This window comes from Sorex araneus, chromosome X, assembly GCF_027595985.1.
Source record: "Sorex araneus isolate mSorAra2 chromosome X, mSorAra2.pri, whole genome shotgun sequence".
Classification (NCBI taxonomy): Eukaryota; Metazoa; Chordata; class Mammalia; order Eulipotyphla; family Soricidae; genus Sorex; species Sorex araneus.
Window position 1 is genome coordinate 335,522,662 of NC_073313.1, and position 27,445 is coordinate 335,550,106.

The 27,445-nt window shown below is 38.5% G+C and overlaps 1 protein-coding gene across 1 annotated transcript in view; it reads left to right on the plus strand.

Moving 5' to 3' along the window:
- The window catches only part of ALMS1 (ALMS1 centrosome and basal body associated protein), a 160,388-nt gene that overhangs the window by 43,289 nt on the left and 89,654 nt on the right, over positions 1–27,445 (plus strand). The window contains exon 3 of the mRNA XM_055121512.1: positions 12,900–13,056. Within this exon, the coding sequence (XP_054977487.1) occupies positions 12,900–13,056 (157 nt within the window). The remainder of the gene's footprint in view (positions 1–12,899; positions 13,057–27,445) is intronic.

The window sequence follows — 27,445 nt, forward strand, 5'->3', positions numbered from 1 at the left end:
TTCTTCTAGTGCTCTTTCTGGTGATAGTAATAAAACTTCCCTTTGTGATTTGTAATCTGGTCTTTTTCTGGTGATAAGAAAAGAGCTTTTGGAAAGGCCAGAAATGGCTGTGTGGTCCCTTAGGTTACAACCTTGAGATCAGCTTTCTTGGCCCCTTCAAACAACCCTCCTCCCCTGAGCCTTTTTTTGGACCATTTTCAGTGGTGCTTAGGACTTAGTCCTGGCTCAGAGCTCACTATAGGTGCTCTTGGGGGGACCATATAGGGTACTGGGGATCGAACCTGGGTTAACCACTTACAAAGCAAGAACCTTAACCTGCTGTACTGTTGCTCTGCCCCACACCTTTCCCCCTCTTCTCTTCTGTGCCTCCCTTCAGTGCTTAGTTGTAAGCCAGTTTTAATAGCTGACCTATGATAGTCCTGGAACTCAAAGCTGTTTTTTTTTCCATTTCCTTTGGGTCAATTAGCTGTTGCTGAGTGGGTAAAAAAAAACAACAGTCTTATGGGCCAAGGAGATGACATCTATTTGGTGACTACTGATGTGCACATTGCAGAAAACTACTGTCACTGTCATCCCCTTGCTCATCGATTTGTTCAAGTGGGCACCAGTAACGTCTCATTGTGAGACTTATTGTTACTGTTTTTGGCATATCGAATACGCCACGGGGAGCTTGCCATGCTCTGCTGTGTGGGCGTGATACTCTTTGTAGCTTGCCGGGCTCTCAGAAAACTACAATATTTAATTAAAACCCTTTGGTGTGAGGCAGAGAACTGCCACACGGAGAATAAAAATCCACACATATAATGTAGAGTCATCATTTCTAGGGGTAAAAATTCAAGTTCTTGTGCTATCTAGAACTAGCCTCTAGAAAATAACCCTGGGAGAGAGATCACTGACTTGGGAGCCTTCTCCTATTCTCAGCTTTTCTGAGGAATTTAGAGTAAAGATTTAGAGTAAATCTGCCATGCTTCCCTTTGCTGATTTTGTAGATGCAGACTCCTGAGCAAAACAGAAAAAAAGCAGAAACAGCTAAGACATGGGTTTTGTTTTTTGTCTTTAAATTTATTTTTTAATTAGTGAATCACCATGAGGGTACAGTTACAGATTTACACATTTTCGTGCTTGTGTGTTCGAGAGCCCTTTTCTCCACCAGTGTCCATTCTCCACCACCAATGAACCCAGTATCCCTCCCACCCCCCAATATCATCCCCCCGCACCCCACCCTGCCTCTGTGGCAGGGTATTCCCTTTTGTTTTCTCTCTCCTTTTGGGTGTTGAGGTTTGCAGCAGGGGTATTGAGTGGCCATCGTGTTCAGTCTCTAGTCTACTTTCAGCACGCATCTCCCTTCCCTGCCAGGATCTCCAACCACATTTTACTTGGTGTTTTCTTCTCTATCTGGGCTGCCTTTTCCCCAGCATGTGAGGCCAGCTTCCAAGCCATGGAGCCAACCTACTGGTACTTATTTCTACTATTCTTGGGTGTTAGTCTCCTACTCTGTTATTTTATATTCCACAGATGAGTGCAATCTTTCTATGAAAGACATGGTTTTGAGGTCTTTCACCTGCTTGTCCCATGTCAGGCTGAGACTTGATACGCAGTCTGCATTTGAGGTGCATGGAACCTGGAACTGGTGCATAGCCAGGGATACAGGACTGGGGAGGGGTGAATGAGATGCTGCTGCCTGGAGCAGCCAGCCAGGGGTTGGGAAGTCTGGCTGACCAGAGCACATGTGTCTGTGGGGACTCCACTGCCTGGAGTATATGGGGCTGAGAAGTCCTGCCATGGGATATGGGCCAAGAAGCCTTTTGCCAGTGGCAGGCCTAGAGCTGTCTCCTGGTGTAGAGCTCTGAACTAAGGCACCTGGGTGTGGTCAGAAAACAGTCCAAGGAGCCTGGAGCATGCTTGACCTTGAGTTGCTGAAATTGCCCTGTCATCCAAGTGGGTAGAGTTAGAAGTTGCAGCATAGCCCCAAGTGCTTACTTCTGTACCTTGGCACACACCTCCAGGGCAGAGCCTTGAGTCATTACCCTTTGCTTGAGGCAGGGCCTAAAATTTCTACCTCCTTTGCTAGAGTAGAGGCAGAAGTTGCCACCACCTGTGCTCTAGCACCAGAGGTTGTCATCCTCTTTGCAAGAATGGAGCCAAAGGCTGTGTCCCACTTTGTGAAGATGGAGCCTAAAGTTGACACTCCTTGTGCCACAGTGGAGACCAACCTTCCTCTCCCCCACCCCCTTGTGCCAGGATAGTCTCGGGTTGTCACCCCTTCATGAGGATAGAGATAAAAAGGAAGTTATCTTCTTAGCATCAGGGTTAAGCTAAAAGCGATCAAGCCTGAAATCTGACTCCTAATGGCGTATGCCCCATGAGTGAGATGTTTCATCGCATGATCCTGTATGCTACCTAGTGGGAGGTTTTTACTCAGGGACCTTGGTATGCAGAATTAGAATTAATGAGCTAAGTATTAGGCTTAGAGCCACTGCCCCCAAAATGGTTTTTACCCAGGGATTTTTGCAAATCCATCTGTTACCAAGTGGGTAGAACCTCAAAAGAGGGCCTACTGCTCTAACCCTATAATCATTTGCTGCTCCAGTGTCTGCTGCTTTGGTTTCATGCTGCTTTAGTCCCAGGTAGTTGTGGACTCAAGTTGCTCTGTTTTTGTTTTTTTGTTTTTTTGCTGGGGGGGGGCACATCTGGAGATGCACAGGGGTTACTTTTGGCTCTGCATTTAGAAATTACTCCTGTGGTACTCAGGAAACCATATAGGATGCTGGAAATTGAACCTGGGGTGGCCGTATGCAAGGCTAATGCCCTACACACTGAACTATCTATCGTATGGTTCATGCTCTGTTTGCGAATACCTCAGGTCCCACACTGCTCTAGTCAGACTTGACTCCATGTTCGATGCCCACTAGTGTACTGCTGGATACTCTGTGGTTTGTCTCTGCTTGGTGCTTGCTGCCTTCTAGTTCCTTTGCTCTTGTTTTATACACATGAGTGACAGCTGCCATTTCTTTCTTTTTTGTGTGTGTGTGTGTGTGTCTGTCTGTCTGTCAGTCTAGATGTGTGTCCATGCGTTGGAGTGCTAGAGGTGTGTTGGGTGGGTGAGAGAGGAGGCTATCTATCCAAAGTCTCTTTTTATGTCTCACTTACACACCCTTAGCTGTTTTGCTATTCTAGCTGGCTGCACTACTCCATGCAGGTGATCTTTAAATGATCAATAGGATCATCTTGATTATTTGGCATACATTCTTTCCCCCTGCTCCACTTTTCCCGTAGCATCATTGCTCATCCTCTATCATCTGATACTGTGAGCTACAACTTGGGTTCCACATTTTCATAAAAAGACCTTTTGCCATATTAGACACAGTACTATTAGATAATATGGATGGTTTACTTAATGTTGCATTTCTTTTTTTAGTGCCTTATTTATAAAATCAGTATATCATTGGAGCTTTATTACTTTGGTTGCAACCATATTTTGACATTCATTTTCAGACATTTGCTAAGAGAAAAACGAATAAAGATAATTGTTATGAAACTATCATTATTAAGAGTTATAATGTAGAGAGTCATCAGTTTTATTTTCTTCAACACTCCAAAGTAGAAAAATGCTTACATATAATTTTCAATCTAACAGCAGTAGGGATAAAAATGATAGTGAATGCACTGTGCTTAAATACTATGCTTAGAAATGTTCTTATAGACATCAGTTTTTATTATTTGGAGAGTTATTTTTCTTACATACATAAACTCCAGTGTATGTATGTGTGTACTTTGGTCAGTTAACATCAGATATCATTTGTTTTCAGTAAGTAACTCTGAGTAATATTCAGTCTCATACAATTGTGTTACATGGGTTAAGGTACATAGCACTAGTAATTTCAGTGAACCGGTTTTCCTGCCATCTTTAGTTATTTTGTTCTTTCCCCATGTTCCTAGTATCAGTGTCTAATTTCCACATTTTCTCTGTGATAAAGTGCTATTTTGGTATCTCATAATTTGGCCACATAACTCTAAATATTATTTAAGCATACTCTTCAGAATTATTTTTTTATTTTGGTCACCCCAGAAAGACTTGGTTTTGCTCTCTTTGGTGCCTATGGGGGAACATATGGAGCTCAGGAGGTAACCATGAACTCTGCCATGAAAAGCTTGCACTCCAACCCATTTAGATATCTCTCTGACCCTCCTCCTAGGTTTAAATGCATATCTCTGTATATTATAATCACCTCTGTTTTTTAAGACCCTATCATTACCTCTTCTGAGGTTGGCTTTTATGCTGTCTAGTTACAAACTTGTTTTGGGTAAATATTCCCATCAACTCAGATTGTTTGCCTATGTCATAAAGAACTCATCTTTCTCTAAAATCTTACTAATTTATACTTTTAGTTGCTAGAAATGATTGCCATAATTATTTTCCACATTCCTGACTGCCTTGTAATGACTGAAGGTTGCACACTCTTAATTGTGGTGTTTGTACACTTACTGTGCTCACACAGACTTGCTTGAAGGGCTTATGTATACATTTTGGATGTGGTGCGGTGCTCACTGTGGGTAGCACATTAGTTGTGTTGCTTGTATATACTTGGTGGCAGCAAGCCAAAAACTGCACACTTTGTTGTATTACCAGGATCACACTCAGCATGTGTATGGTCAAATTCATAGCTTTGTTGTATATGTGGTTAGCATTGTACCACAGAGCCATCTCCAAACCCTGATTTGTGTCATCTTATTGACTAAGAACTAAGATAAACTTGTCTTGATTTTTCTTTTTTTTACTACTTCTGGTTCCTCCCATTTTCAATGGTAATGAGATCAGCATACAAATATTTCTCATCGTTTTCATTGTATGCTTTCTTTTGTTTTGCCTATAAATCTTATGTATTTATAGCATTTTGGAGTTTTGATGTAATTAGATTTTATTGAAATCAATATTGGAACAGAATTTTTCTTTCCTTCATTTTGAAGCTCTTGGGAACACATGCTATTAAATACTTGCACTCCACAACAGCTTAGTAAACCCTCAGACAAGGATTTAAAGTCTCCATGGTGAAATACAATAATTTTCACAAATTTTCTTCTATGGAATTTTTTTATTCCATTAGCCACTTAATGGTAACAAGAAATATAAATTAGTTATTCTGGGCCTGCTTTGGGCATGGTTGGGAAAATGAAGACTGGTGGAAGAAAAGTGACAACATTGGTGGGATTGGTGTTGGAATATTGAATGCCTGTAACAAATCACCATGAGCAACTTTGTAAAACTACAGTGTTTAAGTAAAGTTGGGGGAGGGGTGTGGAATAAACATATACTCTCAACTATTCACATGCACACACATCTGTCACACACATATATACATTTACAGCACTTAAAAAAAAGTCTTCAGAAGTAGGATAATTGAAAACTAAGAACTGGTGCTCTATTTTGAACAAGATTTTCTGTTCTATTGTCATTTGGGGTTGGATAATTCTTTGTTGTAGGGGCCTAATATACGTTTTACTTTTTGGGTCACACCTGGAAATGCACAGGGGTTACTCCTGGCTCTGCACTCAGGAATAACTCCTGGCTGTGCTCAGAGGACCATATGGGATACTGGGAATTGAACCTGGGTTGGCCGAGTGCAAGACAAACGCCCTACCCACTGTGCTATTGCTCCAGCCCCTAATATATGTTTTAAAGGACATTTATCATCAACACTATCCTCTATAGTAGATACTAATAGCATTCTTTCTTCCCTCCCCCCACACAGCTGTGACAACATAAAATATTTCCAGATGTTGTTAAGTGTTCTTTGGTAGAGAAGAGACTGGTGAGATTAAAAATCTTCCCCAGTTGAGAACCATTGGTCTTGAAAAAACATAGTGAACAGTATTTTTTAATATAATTATCTATATATCCTGGCAAGTTTCTCATAATCTTCATTACTTAGTGGGAAAAAATACTGATAGATGATAGAATTTTTATTCTTAGGTATTTTTAGACTCCTTATGAAAGATCATGATTGGGACAGTTTTACGAAAAATTAAAGAACTCAGAAAGTGGCATATTGTTTCTCATGAGAGTATATTATGAATTTTGTGAAAATTTGAATGTTTATATCATAAACATAAGAGATCAATAATTTCTAATTTCAAGTTTGGAAATTATTTGGAATTTGATCTTTTAACAATATTTGAGCATTGTTTACTATCAGCATATATATATGTATACATATATATATATGTATAGTTTCTTACTTTACCTCCACACCCAAGCTACTTCTTTGCCTCTGAAAACCCCATCTATACCCAAAACCTCTGTTCTAGTTGTTTTCAGGTTAGAGGATCCTCCCAGTTCTGCCCCAGCACCAGTCATCATTCTCATGTCATGGGTCACACCCATAATTCCACCTACCACTGCTTCTACCCCAAATGATGCAGCTACTGTGTGACTGCAAAACAGCTGTTTCATCACACCTCACGCTTCATATGTCTACCTTCTGTTATGAATCCAGATTCCAGTGTCGCTCTAGGTGCCTCTTCCCAACTCCAAACTTCCTTCATGATATTAACACTTAATTCCTAGTTCCATCTGCCTGTCCCACATAAAAACTCATAGGATTGGGGTTGAAGTAAGGAATCATAAAGCCTTAAATTATAGCCGACTGAAAGACAAGGCCAAAATGGTGTTGAAAGTAGCTCTGAGGCCTCAAAATCACTCTCTCGAAATTGCCAAAAGGTGCTGCAACTTAGCTGAATCCCTTAGAGAATTTGTGGGGGTGGAGTGGAGTGGGAGGGGGGTGGTGGAACTACAGATATTCTCCAGAACACAGCAGACACAATAGGGAAGCAGTTTAGAGATGTGTGGGTGAAGGTAATCACTCTGCATGCTCTAATAGTATCCAGCTCTAGGTAATGATTTTAGGGAAACTATGATGAGGATGTTTAATAAAGAAACAATGGTACTCTTAGTAAAGCACAGGAAAGTATGAGAGTGGAAGCAGAAAACTACATTCATAAATAAAATAACAGAACTGTGTGATTGGTGAAGTAAAAACTCAGAGGAAGGCATCAGAGTAATATAGCAGCTTAAGAAATGATCAAAGAACTCCAAGATGAGATTCATGTTTCCTCTACAGAACAACAGATGACAAAGTCTAGAAAAAGAAAAACAAGTGAACAAAACACCAGAGAACTATAGGAAGAGTTTAAAAGAACAGTATTTGAATTACTGGATTATCTAAGGAATAGGAAGTTGAATTTAATAAAAAAAAACTACTTGTCAAAGAAATCAAATAAGAGTTTCCGAGAGAGAGTTGAAGAGTGCATGCATTAAATTCAAGAGTCTTGAATGGTCCTGGCCAAAAATAAACCTAGTAGACAAGATCCAAGATACATTATTATGATAACTTTTATTATTATTATTACTGCCTGCACTGGTGATGCTCAGGGTTTAGCCTTGGCTCTGCATCCAAGGATTACTCCAGACTTTGGGGAACCATATGTGGTGTCAGAGATTGAACCTGGGTTGGCTATATGCAAGACAAGCACTTTACTTACTTTACTGTCTCTCTGACCTTCTAATACACATTCTGATCATAGTGACAAAAGCCAAAAAAGGATATTGAAAGTAGAAAGATCATAGAAGCAAAGTACATACAGAAGAGTCATAGAAAATCTATTAAATAAGACTAGAGGCCAGAAGAGAATGGTGGGATATAGTAAATAAAACTTAATGAATACCTCCCCCCAAATACTAGGTTCAACTAGTTTATACCCAGATTTGAAGGAATGATGTAAAGTTTCATGGACAGGCAACAGATCAGGAAGTTCATAGCCTTGAAAGCAGTTGTGCAAGATGCAGAAGAGTTACTTCTTTAGGGACCGTGTGGTAGTGCAGTTGGTAGGGAGCTTGCCTTGCATGCGGTCTACCTGGGTTCTATCCTTAGCATCCCATGTGGTCTCTTGAGCACTGCCAAGAGTAACCCTTGAGGATCACTGGTTATGGCCCCCAAACAAAACAAGTATTTTTCTAAAAGACAAGACAAACTTCAAAATGTATAACATCTGCAAAATGATCTCAATAAATTTCTTCATCTTTTAAAAATTAAAATGGTACAGCAAATATTTTTATTAAAATAATACAAAGAATGTTTGCTATATCCATATCATCTCTGCCCCCAAGCACTCACAGCATGAGCCCCAAGAGCCATAATTTTCCTATGGGAGAGAAATTTTTCTATCTTAAATAATCTCCGTATCAGTGGCTTGAACTCAGAAAACTGAATCCAGCTTTCTGCTACCTATAGGAGACACATCTGAACGATTTGGGTAAACAGACTCAAAGACTGGAAAACAATCTTGTAAGCAAAAAAATTAAAAAGCCATAAAAATTCTGCGTTGTCCATACTTATATCTGATAGCTGAGACTCCAAATTAAGAATTGCAGTAAGGGACAAGGATGGTCATTTTTTAGTATCAAGGATTCAGTATATCAGTAACTTGTTCCTAGCCATATATGTACGTATTGATGGGCCATAAAATATTTAAGACAACTGCTGATAGACCTGAAGGGGGATACTGTTAGTAACAGTAATAGGAGACTTCCAACACTGTCATTGCTGGATAGATCAACTAAGCTAACACTGGCCTTGAAGGATGAAATGGGAAAGATGGACCTAGCAGACATATTTTAGGCCCTTCATTCCCCAAATGTTTAGCACTTTCTTTTTCAGATAAACTACATGCTGGGGCACAAAGCATGTCATTGTAAAATTAAGTTAGATTTTTTTTATCAACTAGTCTCTCAGGACATAATGCTTTAAAAAAGGAAATCATAGGGGCCCAAGAGATAGTATAGCATGTAGGTTGCTTTCCTTGCCTGTGGTTAATGTGGGTTTGGTTCCTGGTACCTCATATGGTCACCCAAACTCACCAGGAATGATCCCTGTGCACAGAACCAGGAGTAAGCCCTGAGCAGTGCCAGGTGTGACTCTCCATCGACAAATAGGAAATCAGAAATGGCGATGGTGGTGGTGGGCAAGGAAAATTTTGAAATTAAACAACTTAGAATCTAACAAACAGTGGCTTTAAAGGAATTCTTAGAAGAAATCAGAAGATTCCTGTAAATAAGAAAGAAGACACAAACTATCAGAACATATGGGACACAGCAAATATGTTAGGAGGGAAGTTAAAGCAATGCAGTTGTTCATTAGGGAGCAAGAGAGGGTTTGAATAACTTAGTACCACTTAAGCAGCTAGAAAACAACCAACAATGGAAACCTAACACCAGAAAGAATGAAATAGAGCAGAAATTTGTGAAATAGAAACTGGGAACAATTCCAAATGATCACCAAAACCAAGAACTTGTTTTATGAAAGAATGAACAAGATTGACAGACCCTTAGCAAGACTCACAAAAATGAAGAGAAAACTTAATAATAAACAATTAGAAATGAAAGGGAAAACACCACAATAGATATTACAGAAATTTAAAGGATCTTCAGGAGTTACTGTGAAATTGTTTATGTCATGAAATTGGACGATTTAGAAGAAATTGGTTAAAACAATTTTCTTTGGGAGGGAGTAAAGGGGCTTTACCTAGTAGGATGATCCAAGAAGAAACAGTACCTGAGCAGACTTAGTCATTATAAAGGCTATTATAATATCAAGGTCTCCCCACAAACAAGCCCAGTCTCAGATGCATTTATGAGCAAATTCTTTCAAATTTTTTTTTAATGTAGCAGTACTGCTATTTATTTAGCCATTGATTAAGCTGATTGAATTGGGCATGAACTCCACATTACTGTTTTTAAAATTCAGAATGTTAATTTCATTTTATACTTTATTATTAGTTTTAATTACCACAATACAGTTACAAAGCTTTTCTGTTTGAGTTTCAGTTATACAGTGATCGATCACCCAACCCTCTGCCAGTACACATCTTCTACCACCAAGGTCCCCAGCATCCCCCTTCCCCTGTCCTACCCCTCCCTCTGCCTCTGTGGTAGACAATCTCACCCATACTTTTTTTTTGTAATGCTTGTTATGAATAGCATAAGATGTCGTGTGGTGCTCCTGGTATTCTAAAATTTTAGATAATTGGGGTTTGGAGAAATCTTTTTTTTTTTTTTTCTTTTTGGGTCACACCCGGCGATGCACAGGGGTTACTCCTGGCTCTGCACTCAGGAATTAGCCCTGGCGGTGCTCAGGGGACCATATGGGATGCTGGGATTCGAACCCGGGTTGTCTGCATGCAAGGCAAATACCCTACCCGCTGTGCTATTGCTCCAGCCCCTTGGAGAAATCTTTGCAGTGAGCTGCTTGGTTCAGAGAATCTTTTATGTGCCTCTAGGTTATGGCCTTTAAGGAGCTTAAATAGCTGGAGGCAGTTTGTGGGCGTGACTTCCAGGGTCTCATGGGGATGGGGGGTGGGGATGAGAAGGACAGGGCTGTCCCCTGTCCTTGAGGCCTGGAGTCATTGAATCTACGTACCTGCACTTCACATTAGATTCTGGAAGTTGGCAGCCACTGGGGTTTTTATGGGGCAGGTGGAGAGAGGACGCCTGCCCCAGTCTGAGGCACCCTGGTGAAGTCGGGCTAGCTTTAAGTCCAGAGGCATCGCTGCTCGGTTTGGAGATTTCTTTTGTGTGTCTCTGCATCGTGTCCTTGTTTCCATCTTCTCCAGAGAAATAAACTACTGGCACATTCCTTGCAGGGCACGCCTGCTCACCTGCAGCGCTTCGTGCCACCGGCCCTAACTTCTGCTTTTGATCTCTTTCAAGATTTTTGGGTCTCTGAGATAAGGCCAATAAATGATCTTGTATAGCTGAGCCGGAGGTGGTTTGTGGGTGTAGCTCCCCATACATAACTTTGTGCCCGTTTAATTTCTTGGTAACTTGGCCCCAAGTTGTTGGGGTCTAGCCAAAGGCACCGTGGCAGTTGTGGGATATCAGGAAGTCTGAAGGCACCATTAGCAGATTCACTTGTCCTGCAGGTACAGGTTGATCTGCTGGCGGCACCATAACCCCTCCAAATCTTTAAAGATCTATTTCCAGGCCTTTCCAGACTCAGAAAGCCAAAGAAACAGGAGTGTTTTGAGCACTTTCTCTGAGGCAAACATTACCCTGATATCAAAGGGGACAAAGGTGCCCCCCCCAAAAAAAACCCCCAAAAATCTGTAGACCCACATCCTTGATGAATTTAGATGCAAAGATCCTAAAGAATGCTAGATGGCCAAATCCAACAATAAATGAAAAAGACCATACACCATAGTCACCTAGGATTTTTCCTAAGAATGCAAGAATGGTTTAATACATGCAAGTGCAACGTAATATACCTTATCAGTACAAGAAAAATTAAAATTCACATGATCATTTTAATAGATGCAGTGAAAGCATTAAATTTTTTTTTTAATTGAATCACCATGTGTGAAAGTTACAAAGCTTTCAGGTTTAAGTCTCAGTTATACAATACTCGAACACCCATCCCTTCACAAGTGCACATAATCCACCACCAAGAATCACAGTATACCTTCCCCCCACGCCCCACCTTCCCAGCCCCCCATCCCACTTGTGTAACTGATAAATTTCACTTTACTTTGCAGTGAAAGCATTTGAGAAAATTTGGGACTCATTCATGAGAAAAACTTAACAAAATGGGGAGAAAAAGAATTTTTTTCAGTATAGCTAAAACAATTTACCATAAACCCATAGCTAACATACTCTGCGGTGAAAAACTGAAAGCCTTCCATCTCAGAAAAGGCACCAAAACAGGTTCTCCACTCTCATCACCTTTCAATAGAGTATTTAAGTTCTTGTCATGGCAATTAGGCAACAAATAGTAAGATAATCCAAATTGGGGTTAAAAAAAAAAAAGTCAAACTATTACTATTTGCAGATGACAATGCTGTACTTAGAAAATCCTGGACTACAAAAAATACTGCACGTTCATAAGAAAAAATGAAATTATGTTGTTTGCCATTATGTGAGTGGAATTAGAAGCTATTTCAGTCATGGAGAGGGATAGACACAGGATGATCTCTTATATGAGATAGAAACTATTAATAATGGAGTAAAACAAAAGTAATAGAACGCAAGAACAATTGGACTGAACTGAACATGGGTCTCGGGTGTGAGGGAAGGGCACTAAGATGTTGATGGAGAAAAGTAAGCTGGTGGAGCTGTAGTGTTGGAACCTTTTATGCATGAAACTTTATCATTATTGTGAGTCTCAGTGCAATTGAGCAGAGACTCTTTGTTCTTTTTTCTTTCAAAATTTATGAATCTGTTGAGTATAAGCTTACTTCCCCCGTTCCCCTTATTCCTTTTCTTAGCACATTCTCTTTAAAAAACAAAGCAAAAAAAAACCCCAAAACTTGTTTTATTGCTGGAAGCAAGCTATATATGAAACACTATCATTAAAAGTATTTTAAATTATAGTACCTTAATACAAATGAAAAAATATTTTCATTTTAAACACACCATTATATATCTAAAATATGTATTAATATATCAATGCTATCAATAGAAATATATCTCATAAATGTGTAAACATAATTAACACAATCATGCTTATTAAATATGTTTATTAAATATATCATTAATGCTATCATTAAAAGTATTATAAATTATAATACTTTAAAAATGAAAAAATATTTTAACAACCGAGGTTGTCAAGAATATTTCTGCAGTTCAAATACTGTAATGATCTTAACTATTAAAAGGAATAGACTTTTAAAAATAATACAATACCAATCGACCTTCTGTTTGTGATATTCTGCACAGATAGATCTCTAGACCTTTACAATAATTTCTAGGTTCTGTAGGGTTAGGAATATGGCAGTAAGGTACTTAAATACTTATGAGGTTTCTTTTAAAGCTGATCGTCTAAAATTAACTTTATTTTCAAATTTCTTCGTAGGTAGATCATTCTAGTACGGTCAGTGGTCAGACTTTTTCATCTGTATTGCCTCCATTTGTTCCTGAGCCAACAACAAAATCGGATTTTCACTCTGTAGATCTCAGGATGTTGAGAATATCTTCTGATACTATGCCAGACTCTCACCAGTATTTAGCAGGTATGTAGAAGGAGAGATACTGAATGTTCTTATTGTTGACTCTGTAAAATTATTTTGGTGTGGGGTAGAAGAGATAATATGAGTAATGCCCTTGTCTTGTTTGATCCCTGGCACCAGCATATGTTCTTTGCAGGACAGGGCCAGGAATAGCCTCTTAGTTCTACTGGGTCAGTGCCCCCAAGCTGAAAAATATCTTTCTTTGACTGATGTAAATATTTTATTTATTATTTTTAGGGGGGAGGGGGCTGAGGCCACACCTGGCAGTGCTCAGGGCTTACTCTTGGTTCTGTGCTCAGGGACCGCTCCTGGCTGGGCTCAGGACCATATGGGGTGCTGGGAATCGAACCTGGGCCGGCTGCATGAAAAACAAGTGCCCTCCCAGCATCACTCGAGCCCCAAATTTTAAAAATTTAAACTCCTGCAATGATACTAATACTTTAGACTATATTTATAAACCTCCAGGTCTAGGTAAACTGGTAATTTTATTTGTGACAGTATCTAGAGATGAGTTACGTAGAGAAGCTTACTATTGGGGTTATCCTGTGTATTTCTTTGTTTTTTTTTTTTCTTTTTGGGTCACACCCAGCGATGCTCAGGGGTTACTCCTGGCTTTGCACTCAGGAATTGCTCCTGGCAGTGCTTGGGGGACCATATCGGGATGCCGGGGATTGAACCCGGGTTGGCCGCGTGCAAGGCAAACGCCTACCCGCTGTGCTATCGCTCCGGCCCCAATCCTGTGTATTTCTTTCTGTGACTAAAGAGGAAGAGAAATTGAGCATAGGAGATCAAAAGTGGATGTATATCAATTTGTAGAAAGGAAACTGAGGAAGCAGTTTTGAGGTAGAAAGCCAGGTTTTCTGCTGAGGAAGGTCGGGACTAGTGGTGTATGTTAGAAAGTTTGAGAAAAGTGGCTTGTTGAACTTTCAGATTTTATTTTGAAGGGAATAATAAACAGCCTGTCATATTTGTTTTGGAGTCAAAGATGAGGAAAGCCATTAGATTTGAGAAGACATTGTAATCAACACTGAATTGATTATAATTGTAATCAAACTGAATCGATGCCAGTGTTTCAGTTTTTATTAATTGGGTCACACTTAAGTGTAGGCCATTTAAATTTGATTTAGAGTGCCTGCTTTGATTGCAGAAAGCCTAAGCTTAATTTCTGCCACTGCATGTTTCCCCAGCACTGCTGGAAGTGACTTTGTGGACTAATTCAGGCATAGCCCTAAAAAACACCGGATGTTGCCCAAAGACTGAAAAAGAAAAGGTTGATTTTGGGGTCCATGAGGTAGCTCAGTAAACTGAGCTCATGATGCTCAATCTTCAGTATAGAATAACGTGGTAAAGAATTTCCAGATTGCATTTTTACATACAAACACTTTAAAGTTGTTATAAAGTTGTTCAAAGAGATAGTAGAAGAGATAATTTATTTGTCTTGTGTGCAGCCAATCCTGGTTGAATCCCAAGCATAACTTATGGTCCCACTGCAGGGCTCACTCCTGAACAGAGATCCAGTAATAGCCCCTGACCACTGCCTCCTGTAGCTGCCACCCCAACGCCCTCTTCCTCAAAAAAAGAAAAATTGTTACAAAATGTTAATTTTTTAAAAAATTATTTTTCTAATTTTATTTCAGTCTGGGAAGTTTTTATTGGCATAGTGAAAGTGAATTTTTTTGTTTGATTTTTGTTTGGAGGCCACACCCAGCAGTGCTCAGGGCTTCTATCTGGCTTACCCCCTGTACTGTGTCTTTTGCCCTTGGATTGATTCTCAGCATGTTGTACCTACTGATATGCTCATCAAAGGCATTTTTTCTATTACTGTTTTTGATTTATATATTTTTTAATTCTTTGCTAAATGTACTTTTCTGTTCTTGCCTTATTTTTCCTCTGGAGCTCTAAATATTATAGTTACTTGAATTTCTTGGCCTGATAACTCTGAAAAATCTTGAAATCTGGTGCTTGCTTTGTCTCTTCAAACTATTGATTTTTCCTTTTTAACATTTTGTAATTTTAAAATGGAGATTTAAAATTTTATTCCTTTATTTTAACAATTTTTATTGAGGTACTGGGATTTATAATAATGTTAATTATATTTTTCATGCATATATCATTGCAGCACTACACCTACTACCAAAGAGCCAGTGCTTCCCACAATCAAAAGTCCTTAGGGAATTTTTAAGGACTCTTCAAAACTCCCCTCCTGTGTAGACAAAGTCTTCATTTCCAATCACTTTGACCACTAAACACTAAAATCTTACTGTTTTATCTTTTTAATGCCACATATCGGCAGAGCCTGGCAAGCTGCCCATGGTGTACTTGATATTCCAAAAACAGTAAAAACAATTGTCCTCATTTCCCTGATCCTGAAAGAGCCCCCAATATGCCATTGGGCTACAATAGTACGAGACAGGGACGAATGGAGATGTTACTGATACCCACTCGAGCAAATCGATGATCAATGGGATGACAGTGACACAGAGAATGCCGCTTATGGGGGAAAATTTTTTTTTTGATTGTGTACACTTATACACACATAGATGAATAGAACCAACCTGAAATTCCTTGACATTTTAAAATCAATGATAATTTCTAAAGTAATTTTTTTCCTCAAAAACAGTATACTTTTATTTTTACAGGTATATAAGTATTAGAAATGAATATGTATAGGGGCCAGAGAGATAGTATAGTGGGTAATTAATCTGTATGATTCTGTGCTAATACATTTTAAAATTTACAAGAAATATAGAAATTCTACAAATGTAAAATTTAGTAAGAGTGAAGAGAAGTAAGACAATCTTAAGGGGGAAATCTGAAGACCTGTACAAATATAAAAATGTGTTTTATCTAAACAAAGGGAATATTGGCTCTATGTTAGAAAATAAGTTACAGGTACTGCTTATAAATATGTTATAGATGTTAACTATGTTATAGATCTGCATTGATATCTAAAAGATTGCAATTAAACTACGAATGTGAAAAAAAATCAAAACACCTGATCAGACATAGAACATTCAGTATAAATAAAATGTTAATTTGTTATTGAACGCATATAAAATCTCTTAGCAAGCTAGGAGTAAACAAACCTTTCTTAATTTAGCAGAGGGCAGCATAAGTGCCATGTATGAATGCCATACTCAATGCCAAATGCTGAGGTTTGTCTTGTCTTTAAAAGACATTCCTCTGACATTTATTGCAAGACTGGTTTCAATGTTGTGAATTCCCTAAACTGTTGCATGTCGATAAAGTTCTGTATATTGTTCCTTCAGCCCTGAATGATAATCTAGCTGGATAGAGTATTCTTGGTGAAGTCTTCGTTTTATCGAGTCTTTGTACTATATCCCTCCATTCTCTTCTGGAGTCTCATTTGATAGATCCGTGACTTTTACAGGAGTTCTTTGTATTTACATTTCTTTTTTGCTCTGCTTTCAATATTCTATCTTTGGCTCTTACTCTGATTACAATGTGTCTTGGAGTTTTTCTATTTGGGTCCATTTTCACTTGGAAAAAATGGCCTCTGACTATCACTAATCTGATAGTTTTTTTAAATAAATTTATTTATTGAATTGGCGTGAGAACAGTTACAAAGCTTTTCGGGTTTAAGTCTCGGTCATACAGTGATGAAACACCCGTCCCTTCACCAGTTTATATTTTCTACCACCAAAAACCCCAATATATCCGCCATCCCACGCCCTCCCCCTATCTGTGTGGCAGATGATTTCCACATTGCTCTCTCTCTACTTGGATTACATTCAACATTTCGATACCAGACCCACCATTACTATTTGGGATTTTACCCCAGCACTCAGATCTGCCAAAAAGGCACTGTACAGCACTGTCTTCCTGTTGTTCATCGATTTGCTCAAGCGGGCACCAGTAACGTCTCCATTGTGAGACTTGTTGCTGTTTTTGGCATATCAAATACGCCAGGGGTAGCTTGCCAGGGTCTACCTTGCGGGCGGGATACTCTTGTTAACTTGCCGGGCTCTCTGAGAGGGATGGAAGAATCGAACCTGGGTTGGCCGAGTGCAAGGCAAACGCTCTATCTGAAAAGGCAGCATTAGACAATTTGTTTTCTATTGCTGATTATGAATAGGATATGATGTCACGATTTTGGAATTCTGAAATTTTAATAATTAAATCTGGAGGGATTTCTGCCAAAAGCCACAGGGTTCCGAGATTTGTTTCTGAGTTTCTGGGATCATGGCCGTTAAGCAGCTTGATCAGTAGCCAGAGGGGCCACTTGTGGGCTGCGGCTCAGAGTCTTTTTGGGGGTGGGGGAGGAAAGGGCCAGCTCCACACCCACCCCGTGAGACCCCTCGTGTCTCCTCACCGCTGACCCATACCTGACTGTCCATTGGCCTCTGGAAGATGGCGGCCACTGAGCTGCCAGGGAGAATAGGGGGAGGGACGGTGTCTCTTCGCACTTGGGGTGGCCGGGCTCTGGTAACCTAATGCGGAGTCTGGATGCATTTCTGCCAAAAGCTGCTGGCTTCTGAGATTTGTTTCTGCGTTTCCGGGATCATGGTCATTAAGTAGCCAGAGGTTAGTTTTTCTTAAGGTAAAAGATTCAGTTAATTTGGAACAGTGAAATAATTTAGGGGTTGAAGTGCATACCTTTTGATGTTCAAAGACCTGAATTCAATCCCCTGCACCATTTACTCCCCAAGTACCATCAGGTATAGTCCTCATGGCCCCTGAGAAATGCAGAATGTACTCCTGGTGATTCTAAGCCCCAAGCATCACATTGTTAGACCCATAGTTTGAGAATTGCATGAATGGTCTCCAGATTTCCAGAGCACTGCTTCGAAGCATCCCCTGCCAAAAGATTGGGTTACCATTTTGAGATTTTTCTTTTTAATGTAGGTGTTTATATCAGAAGCATTTCTAAGCTCAGTTTTAGCCTTTGTGCCTGAATTTGTTGTGTTTTAATTCATGTCAAATGTTTTCTAATTTCCATTGTATTTCTTTCTTTAACTGACCATTGGTTATTTGGAGTGTGTTGTTTAATTTCTATATATTTGTGAATTGCCTATTGTTTCTGGAATCATTTTCTTTTTTTTGGAGCCCATTTGCTTTGTCTGGCTTTCAATATATTTTAATGAGACTTGTTATTTTTCTCCTAGTATGTAGTTTGGCTTGTACCGTGGAATGTACAGTTTGTGCTTAAGAAGAATGTGCATTCTACTGTTGTTAGGTTTGTGTTCTATAGATGTTCCTTAGTTCTTCTTGTGAGCTTAAAAGACTGTTCCTGTATCCTTGTTGATCTGCCTATTTGTTTTCTCCATTTTTGAAAGTAGGACTTTGAAACAGTACATTATTTTATTCATTTTTCCTCTTTGTGTCAGATGTACTTAATGTATTTTGAGTTCATGGTATTAGGTTTATGTATTTAAATTACATACTATTACTGCCTTTGTGTTTATAATTATGTATTTCTTATGCATTTTTGTTATAAATTCTCCCTCTTTCATTACAGCACTTTTTTTGTTGTTTTGTCTTAAAGTTTCTTTATGTGTTTTATCAGTATTGAGTACTCTAGGTGTTATGAGCGATATTTATATGGCTTATCTTTCCCCCATTTTTCTTTTTTTGTGTGTGTGTCTTGTTGTGTGTGCACTTATACACACCAGTCATCATGTATGGGAAATGTGTCTGCTTTTGAGCACATGTGCTATACTAATATACTATATCCCTGACCCTGATGAGTTTCCTTTTTTTAAAATCAAACACTCTTCTAAAGAGTATATAGTTGTATCTTGCTTTTGTTTTCACTCCAGTTTTAATGTTCTTATTGGTATGATTTAATTTATATTTCCTGACTTAAATTTTGTTTTTAGTATATCTCATCTCTTTGGTCTGTTTCTTTTTTCCTATTTCATTAAAATTACTTTTTTCCTGTTGTGACATTTTAATTTCTCCCAGGTTTTCAAATTAATTTTTAAAGTTTAATATTTCTATAGGACTTAAAAAAATTATCTTAACAAAAATATTTTCGATTAAAATGAAATTTTTTTATCATATGGAGAATTTATTTCTACCTGACTTTATTCCCTTTTTTCTTTTGAGGGGTAGTATTGTTTAATATTTTGCAGCTATTTCTGTTAGAAAATCTAGAATGCATTGTTATATTTATTTATATATTGTTATAATCATAAAATTAAAAAAGTCCATCCAGAACTTATTACTTATATTAACCTCATTTACCACTTTTTTTACGTTTGCCAGCTTATATTTTGTTTTTGGTATGTCACATTTAACAGTTCATGTGAATTTGTTTTTTATTATTTCCTTTTCCCACTGCAGCTGTGATCTGTCTCCTTTTGCAGTTAACTGTCAAATATGTTATATTTCTCTATATTATAACCCAATAATACAAATATAGATATGCTGTCTTTTTATGTGCCTTTAATAGTGCTATTCATTATGTAAATCATTGCTTTGTTTTTTATGTTTTTAGCCTGAAAACTTATTTGGTAGAAGCCATTAGGTTCTCTGCTTTTATATATCTTGGAATGTTTTTATTTAATGTTTTTGAAAGCTAGTTTTACTAGGATTTGAATTCTTAGATTGCCTGTTCTGGAGTGTAATCTGTGAGTAAATCAATTGAGTCGAGTTAATTGTAGCCAGTTCTCAACTTGCCATGCTTGGGGTTAATTTTCCTTACAAGTGGGGACTGGGTAGCGGAATGGTACTACTAGTGCTCTTATTTTGCAACTCCTCTCCTGAGATATCTCTGTTCTGCTTCTGTAAGTGTATGTGTTATTTCTTTTGATAAGCCCAGTTTTGTTCCATTTTAGTTACTTGCTTACATTTTATTTTTCTCATTAAGATTTTAAATTCCCGAGTGTCACGGTTGTGAAATACTAAAATTTTAAAATTCAGTATATGAGCTGTCTTGACATCTGGAATAGGGAGGAAAGGGTCTCTAGTTTCCTCCCTCTTACCTTCTCTCCCTCCCTCTCTCCCTCCCTTTTTTATTGCATTGTACCCAGTGGACTTACTCTTGGTTGTATGCTCAGGGATCATTCCTGGCAGGGCTCAGGGAACTACATGGGATACCTGGGATGGAACCAGGTTGACGGCATGCAAGGCAAGTGCTTTACCCAATGTATTATTGTTCTTATTCCTAGTTTTCCTATTTTCATTAGATATGCCTTGACCTATTGGTACAGACTTCCCTCCTAGCTCGACCCCCATTAACCAGACCAGCAGTTTTCCACTTGACCTTCAGTGTAATGAATATCATCCTCCTGCTGCCCCATGGCATCTCTAAGAAAGTAGTTATATCCTCCCTAAGGAATCAAAGAGTTATCCTATTCTTTAAAATATTTTAAAATTTTATTTAAAAAAATTATTATTAGTTTTTAATTGAAACACCGTGAGCAATAGTTACAGAGCTGTTCATGGTCGGGTTTCAGTCATACAATGTTCCAACACTGATGCTTCCACCAGTGTACATTTCCCACCACCAGGGTCCCTTGTTTGCCTCTCCCATTCCCCCAGCCTGTGTCTCAATGCAGGCACTTTCTCTCCCTCTCCCCCCAGTCTCTCCTCCTGTCTCCCCCCTCTTCTGCCTCTCCCTCTCTTCCTCTCCCTCTCCCTCTCTCCCTCCTCCTCTCCCACTCCTCTTTTTTTTAGGCATTATGAGTTGCAATACAGATACTTAGAGGTTATCTTGTTCCTTCCACTACATTTTCAGCACACAGTTCTTATCCAGAGTGATCATTTACAACTATCTTTGTCATAATGGTCCCTTCTCTATCCCAACTGCCTTCTCTCCCAGCACCGAGGCCGACTCCCAACCATGGACCACTTCCTCCTGGCCCTTGTTTCTACTGTCCTTGGGTATTAGTCTAATATTTTAATTTTTTTTTATATATCCCACAAATGAGTGCAATCATTCTCTCTCTCTCTCCTTTTGACTCATTTCACTAAGCATGATACTCTCTGTGTCCCATCCATTTATAAGGGAATTTCATAACTTCATTTTTCTTAACAAGCTGCATAGTATTTCATTGTGTGGATGTACCATAATTTCTTTTGTTACTCAGACCCTGCCTTCCATAGTTTCTGCTTCTTCGTTCTGATCCAAAATGCAAGTCCTATGTGGCTTTTTGTGGTCCACTGACCTCCTTTGCTGAGTATATCTGACAAATTACTGTCTTATCTGTCTAGGTTTGTATGAGGTATATTTATTCATCCTCATATTCATCATGTAGGAATCTCTGTCTCACTAATCTGGCTAAAAAGGATATGTAGAAAACACTTGCTTGTCTGTGTTTGATAAATATTAATTGAATTGAGCCCTTTGTCATTTCCTTACGTTCTTTATTTTTCATTGGCAAATTCCCTGGCCTCTGTGTCAGTGTGGGTAGAAAGTGACTGCTGAGCCATGGCTCAAAATTGAGTCCTGAGTATGAGTCAGTATCATTTACAAATGGAGTAGTAAAATAATTACAGTTAATAGTATTTGAGAGCTTCAAAGTGCAGGAGAGATTAAAAATGATATACTGAAATTTTGATTATTAAGAATTAGTGATACAGTAATTACGGAAGTGAATTTAGTTGTAGGCACATACTGAGTTTCACTTTTAGGAGATTGCTTAGTTTGATGTGTCCATTTGAAAATTTGCAAATATAAATTTGGAAGACATCATAGTCCACAATTAAATTATCCTATAGAAATAAGTTAAACATTATGATGGTAGAGCTGAGGTTTTGTTAGTGTTCTGTTTGCATGTAATGTATTGTAATGTAATCCATAAGAGCACGATGAGAGGTGCACAGTAAACTTTTGAAGAACTCCATGAGTTTATAATGCTAAATTTCTGAGTATATTTATTAGAGATGAGTTAAATAAGAATGCAAGCTTTGAGCTTTGGGTGACGTTATTTAGTTAACAAGAAAATGAATCAAATAAAAATAAAAATTGTATCTAGTTGAAGCACTACTTTTTGAAGCCTATAGTTTTTTTTTTTTTCTTTTTGGATCACACCTGGTGATTCACATAGGTTACTCCTGGCTCTGCACTCAGGAATCACCCCTGGTGGTGCTCAGGGGACCATATGGGATGCTAGGAATCGAACCCGGGTCAGCTGCGTGTAAGGCAAACGCCCTACCTGCTGTGCTATTGCCCCATAGATTTGTTTCTTGAATTATTTTATGTATTTTATTGTTCTTATCAATATGGGGCCAAAGCTGACTGTATGACCTATTTGCCTTTCTTTATGTTGTTTGGTTGTATTGAGGTTTGTGATTGCTGCCTCCACATGTAATTGATAAATTATTAATACTCTTGCCATAACATGATTAAAGTCTAGTCTTGGTTTAGCCTTTACTTTAGGTTCTTATTTCAAAATCAGATGTAATCTGGATGTGGCTCGGTGTTAGTATTGATTAGTACAGGACTTTGGGGGAGGGTTCCCTAAGGATTAGTGGCTTGAAAATGAAACAGGAAATTCTATGTTCCTCTTGGTGTCTGTTCTCTATATAGGGGTATACTTACTGTTTATTTGCTAAGTGTTTCATAAACACATTATTTCATTTACTTCACCTAGAATTGTGGTATGGTCACAAGGCTCAACCTGTAACAACATGTTAGTGATTTCTACAGGGGCTTAATGTCTCTAAGGTGAGATACAACACCTTTCACACACTTTCCTTTAAGGAAACCTTTTGGGATCATTTTTAGTGGATTTTCATAACAAGCAATATAAAATAAATGATTTAGCATCTCACTATGGAGACGTTATTGGTGCCCACTCGAGCAAATCGATGAACAACGGGATGACAGTGATACAGCAATATTTAGCATCTGTCTTTGGAGCAGGCTTGAATGATGGTGGTAAAATTCGAAATAATGGTGGTAGGAAGATGTAATGGTGGTGAGATTGGTGTTGAATATTGAATATAATAAATTATTGTAAACAACCTTATAAAATTAAAATTTTTTAAGAAAGGAAGTGTGGTATGGTGAGTGAATGAACATTCACAGACTTATCCTGTAAGGAAATAAGTATTTTAGATTTGAACATATCTGTCCCTGAGTGTAACATTGATGAATAATAGAAGCAATTCTTTGTGTTTTGTTTTGTTTTGTGGGTTGAGGTTAGGGATATCCCTATCAGTATCCTTCTTTTGTGCCTGATCTGAGAGAACAGATTTGCACTTTTAACTGTTGAGTATAATGTTAGTTTGGACTTGCTATATAAGGGTTTTTTTTTTAATTTATTTTTTAATAAGTGAGTCACCATGAGGGTACAGTTACCCTCATACAATGTTCGAGAACCCATCCCTCCACCAGTGTCCATTCTCCACCACCAATGAACCCAGTATCCCTCCCACCCTCCACTCCCGTTGTCCCCCCTCAACCCTGTCTCTGTGGCCAGGGCATTCCATTTTGTTCTCTCTCCTTTTGGGTGTTGTGGTTTGCGATAGGGGTATTGAGTGGTTCAGTCTCTAGTCTACTTTCAGTATGCTCTCTCTTCTCACTTGGGGTCCCCAACCACATTTTACTTGGTGTTCCCTACTCTATCCAGGCTGCCTTTCCCCCAGCATGTGAGGCCAGCTTCCAAGCCATGGAGCTAACCTCCTGGTACTATATACTGCTACTTTTGGGCGTTAGTCCCCTACTCTGTTATTTTATATTCCACAGATGAGTGCAATCTTTCTATATCTGTCCCTATCTTTCTGACTCATTTCACTTAGCATGATACTTTCCATGTTGATCCACTTATATGCAAAGTTCATGACTTCATCTTTTCTTACAGCTGCATAGTATTCCATTGTATAGATGTACCAAAGTTTCTTTAACCAGTCATCTGTTCTCGGGCACTGGGGTTTTTCCCAGATTCTGGCTATTGTAAACAGTGCCGCGATGAACATATAAGTGCAGATGTCGTTTTGACCATACCTTTTTGTTTCTCTGGGATATATTCCCAGAAGTGGTATTGCTGGATCAAATGGAAGCTCAATTTCTAATTTTTTGAGAAGCGTCCATATTCTTTTCCAAAAGGGCTGAACCAGTCGGCATTCCCACCAGCAGTGTAGAAGGGTCCCTTTCTACCCACATCCTCTCCAACAGCGGTTGCTTTTGGTCTTTTGGATGTGTGCCAGTCTCTGTGGTGTGAGGTGGTATCTTGTGGTTGTTTTGATCTGCATCTCCCTGATGATTAGTGATGCAGAGCATTTTTTCATGTGCCTTTTGGCCATTTGTATCTCTTCCTTAGAAAAGTTTCTGTTCTTCACCCCATTTTCTGATGGGGTTGGATGTTTTCTTGTAGAGTTCAGCCAGTGCCTTGTATACCCTTGATACCAACCCTTTATTGGATGTGTATTGGGTGAATATCCTTTCCCATTCTGTAGATTGCCTTTGTATTCTGGTCACTATATCTTTTGCGGTGCAGAAGCTTCTTAGTTTAATATAGTCCCATTTGTTTATCTCTGTTTCCACTTGGTTGGTCAGTTGCGTGTCATCTTTGAAGATACCTGTAGCTTCAATATCATATGTTTAGAGCTTTTTATCATAAACAGATGTTGTCAAGTGTGTCAAGTGTTCTCTAGAGATGATGTAAGATTTTTGTCTTTCATTTTCTTAATGTCCTATTTGTATTGATTTTTTTGAAGGTTAAGCCATTTATGCATACGTTTTGGGGGAATTGCTACTTGATCATAGTATATAATCCTTCAACAGATGATTGAATTTGATTTACTGATGTTTTGTTGAGTATTTTTCTATTCATATTTATTAAGGTTATTATTCTGTAGTTTATTTGTGGCATCTGGGTTTTGGTACCAGGATAATGCTGGTCTTGTAAAATGAATTTGGAAGTGTTGTTGCTTAGTCTTCCATTTTTTGGAAAAGTTCATAAAGATTTATATTACTACCTCTTTAAATGGTAGAACTGACCATTGAAGCCTGGGATCCTTCTCTTTTTTGAGGTGTTTACTGGCTCAGTTTCGTTTTAGTAATTTGTTTTGATTTTTCCTTTTTCATGACTTAGTTTTGGTAGGTTGTATGTTACTCAGAATTTAACCATTTCTTTCTGGTTTTCCAATTTGATAGTTTAAATTGTAATTGTCTCTTGAGCGTTTTTTATTATTCTAACATATCTCCTTTTTAATTTATTATTTTATTTGAGTTCTCTTTTTCTCAGAATGTAGCTGGCTTTATTTATTTTTTCGAGAACTGGGTATTAATTTCACCCATGGATATCAACTGTATGTTTAGTTTCTATTTTGTTTCTTCTGCCAGCCATCTGGCAGAAGAAATACATGCCATTACTTGTATTTTTTCTAGTTTTTTGAGATGTATAAATCAGTTGTTTTAGATCTTTCTTGGTTCATATTTTTATGTTTGGGTCACACCCAGCAGTGCTCAGGGTTTTCTCCTGGCTCAGAATTTAGGGATCACTCCTGGCTGGCTGAGGGTCCGGGGGTGGGGTCATGTCATACGGGGTGCTGGGGACTGAATCCAGGTCAGCCCCATGCAAGGCAAGTGCCCTACTCTGTATTTTCGCTCCAGCCCACCTTCTTGACAAAACATTGATTGCCATAAATTTACTTCTGTAAGTTGCTTTGAGAAGCGATGCATCTTTTTGTTAGTTTGTTTACTGGTGACAGTGCCAGAGAGACAGTACCTTGTGAAATGAAATGTGGAGGAACCAGACAGATAGTACAGGGGGTACAGATAGTACAAGGATAGTACAAGGCTCTTGCCTTGCATGTGGCCAACCCTGGCTCAGTCCCCAACCTCTGTCAGTACAGTGCCAAGAGTAAACCCTGAGCATTACTGGGCATGGCCCCAAATTAAGATAAGTAAATAAATAAAGTTTGAAAAAAAAGATAGTAGAAATGTAATGTAAAAGTGTTGGTTTTGTATACTTAGGATAAAGTCCCGGATTGAAAAGAGAGAATTTTCATGTCACGTTGAAAATTCTTAAAAGAGAATTAATTTTTTTGGTTTGCACATTTTTCCCCTAAATATACTGCAATTAAAAGAAAAAAAAAATCCTACTCTAAGAGCTGGAAAGACAGTAGAGGGGTTAAAGTACTTGCTTTGCATGTGGCTAACCCTAGTTTAATTCCTGGTACCACCTGTGTTCCCCCAAGCATCACCTTGACTGACTTCTGAGCACAGTGCTGGGAATGATTCCTGAGCAGTGCCAGGGGTAACTCCAAGATGACAATTTTTAAAATATATCTAATGTACTATTGAATATTTAAATTATTTCCACATTAGTTTGCTATTATAAGTGGCTTTGTAATAAGTATTTTTCTCCTTTGATGACTATTTCCTTAAGATTTCTTTCTTAAAGCTTGAAAGCTCAAGGAAAGAAACACTGCTTTTTACTTTGTTTAGTACATTATAAAGAATACGTTTAAATTTCACTCATATTTAGAATACTAACAGTATTAACATTTCTTTTTAGGATCTACTTCTAGAGGAGGCATAGCTAAAATTACACAATCAAACTTGAAACCAGGCATCACTTCTACCACTTCTGGAGATTCAGACTTTGAATCTCTTTTATCCCTGTCCCCTGAGGACATTCCACAGTTGTCTGTAAGGTCTCCTCAAGAGTATATTACTGGTCAATATAGTGATTCTCTCAATCAAAGAATATTCAGCCATCTAGCTGAAGAAACTTTGAAAGTTTCAGCTGTTCCTGAACTAGCTGAACAGAAGACTGAGAAAGCAACAGTATCATCTCATTCCTATTCATATAGAGGCAAGCAGATTTTCCCACAGCAAGAGCTGCCAGATAGTCATTTACCTAAAGAGATTCTGAAAGTTTCATTTCCTTTTGAATCAGCTGACCAGAAGACTGGGATACCTATAAGGTCCTCTTACTTAGATGGAGAGAATTCCCACATTGTCAATCAGTCAACATTATCAGACAGTCGTCTAATTGAACAAACCCAGGGTGTTTCATCTATTCCTGGATTTTCTGAGCAGACTACTGGGATACAGAAAATACCTTCCAGTTCCATTTCGCAAAGAGATAAACCCACTTTTTATCAGCAGGAGTTACAAGATAGCCATTTTACTGAGCAGTCTCAAAACATTCCTATAGTTCCTGGACTAGCTCCCCAGAAGACTGGAATACTAAAAGTAACCCCTACAAGCCAATATTTTCTTCCTCAGGAATTTCCAGACCATCATCCAACTGAAGAGGATCTGAAAGTTTCAGCTGTTCTTGGACTACCAGGCCAAGAGCCTGGAAGACCTGTTACAACCTCTAGTTCATTCTCAAAGAGAGGGAAATTCAAAGTTCTCTTTCATCAGGAGATACCAGACAGTTATCTAACTGATGAGGCTCTCAAAGTTTCTTCTGTTACTGGACTAACAGACCAGCAAACTGGAAGACCATTAACACCCTCTACTTCC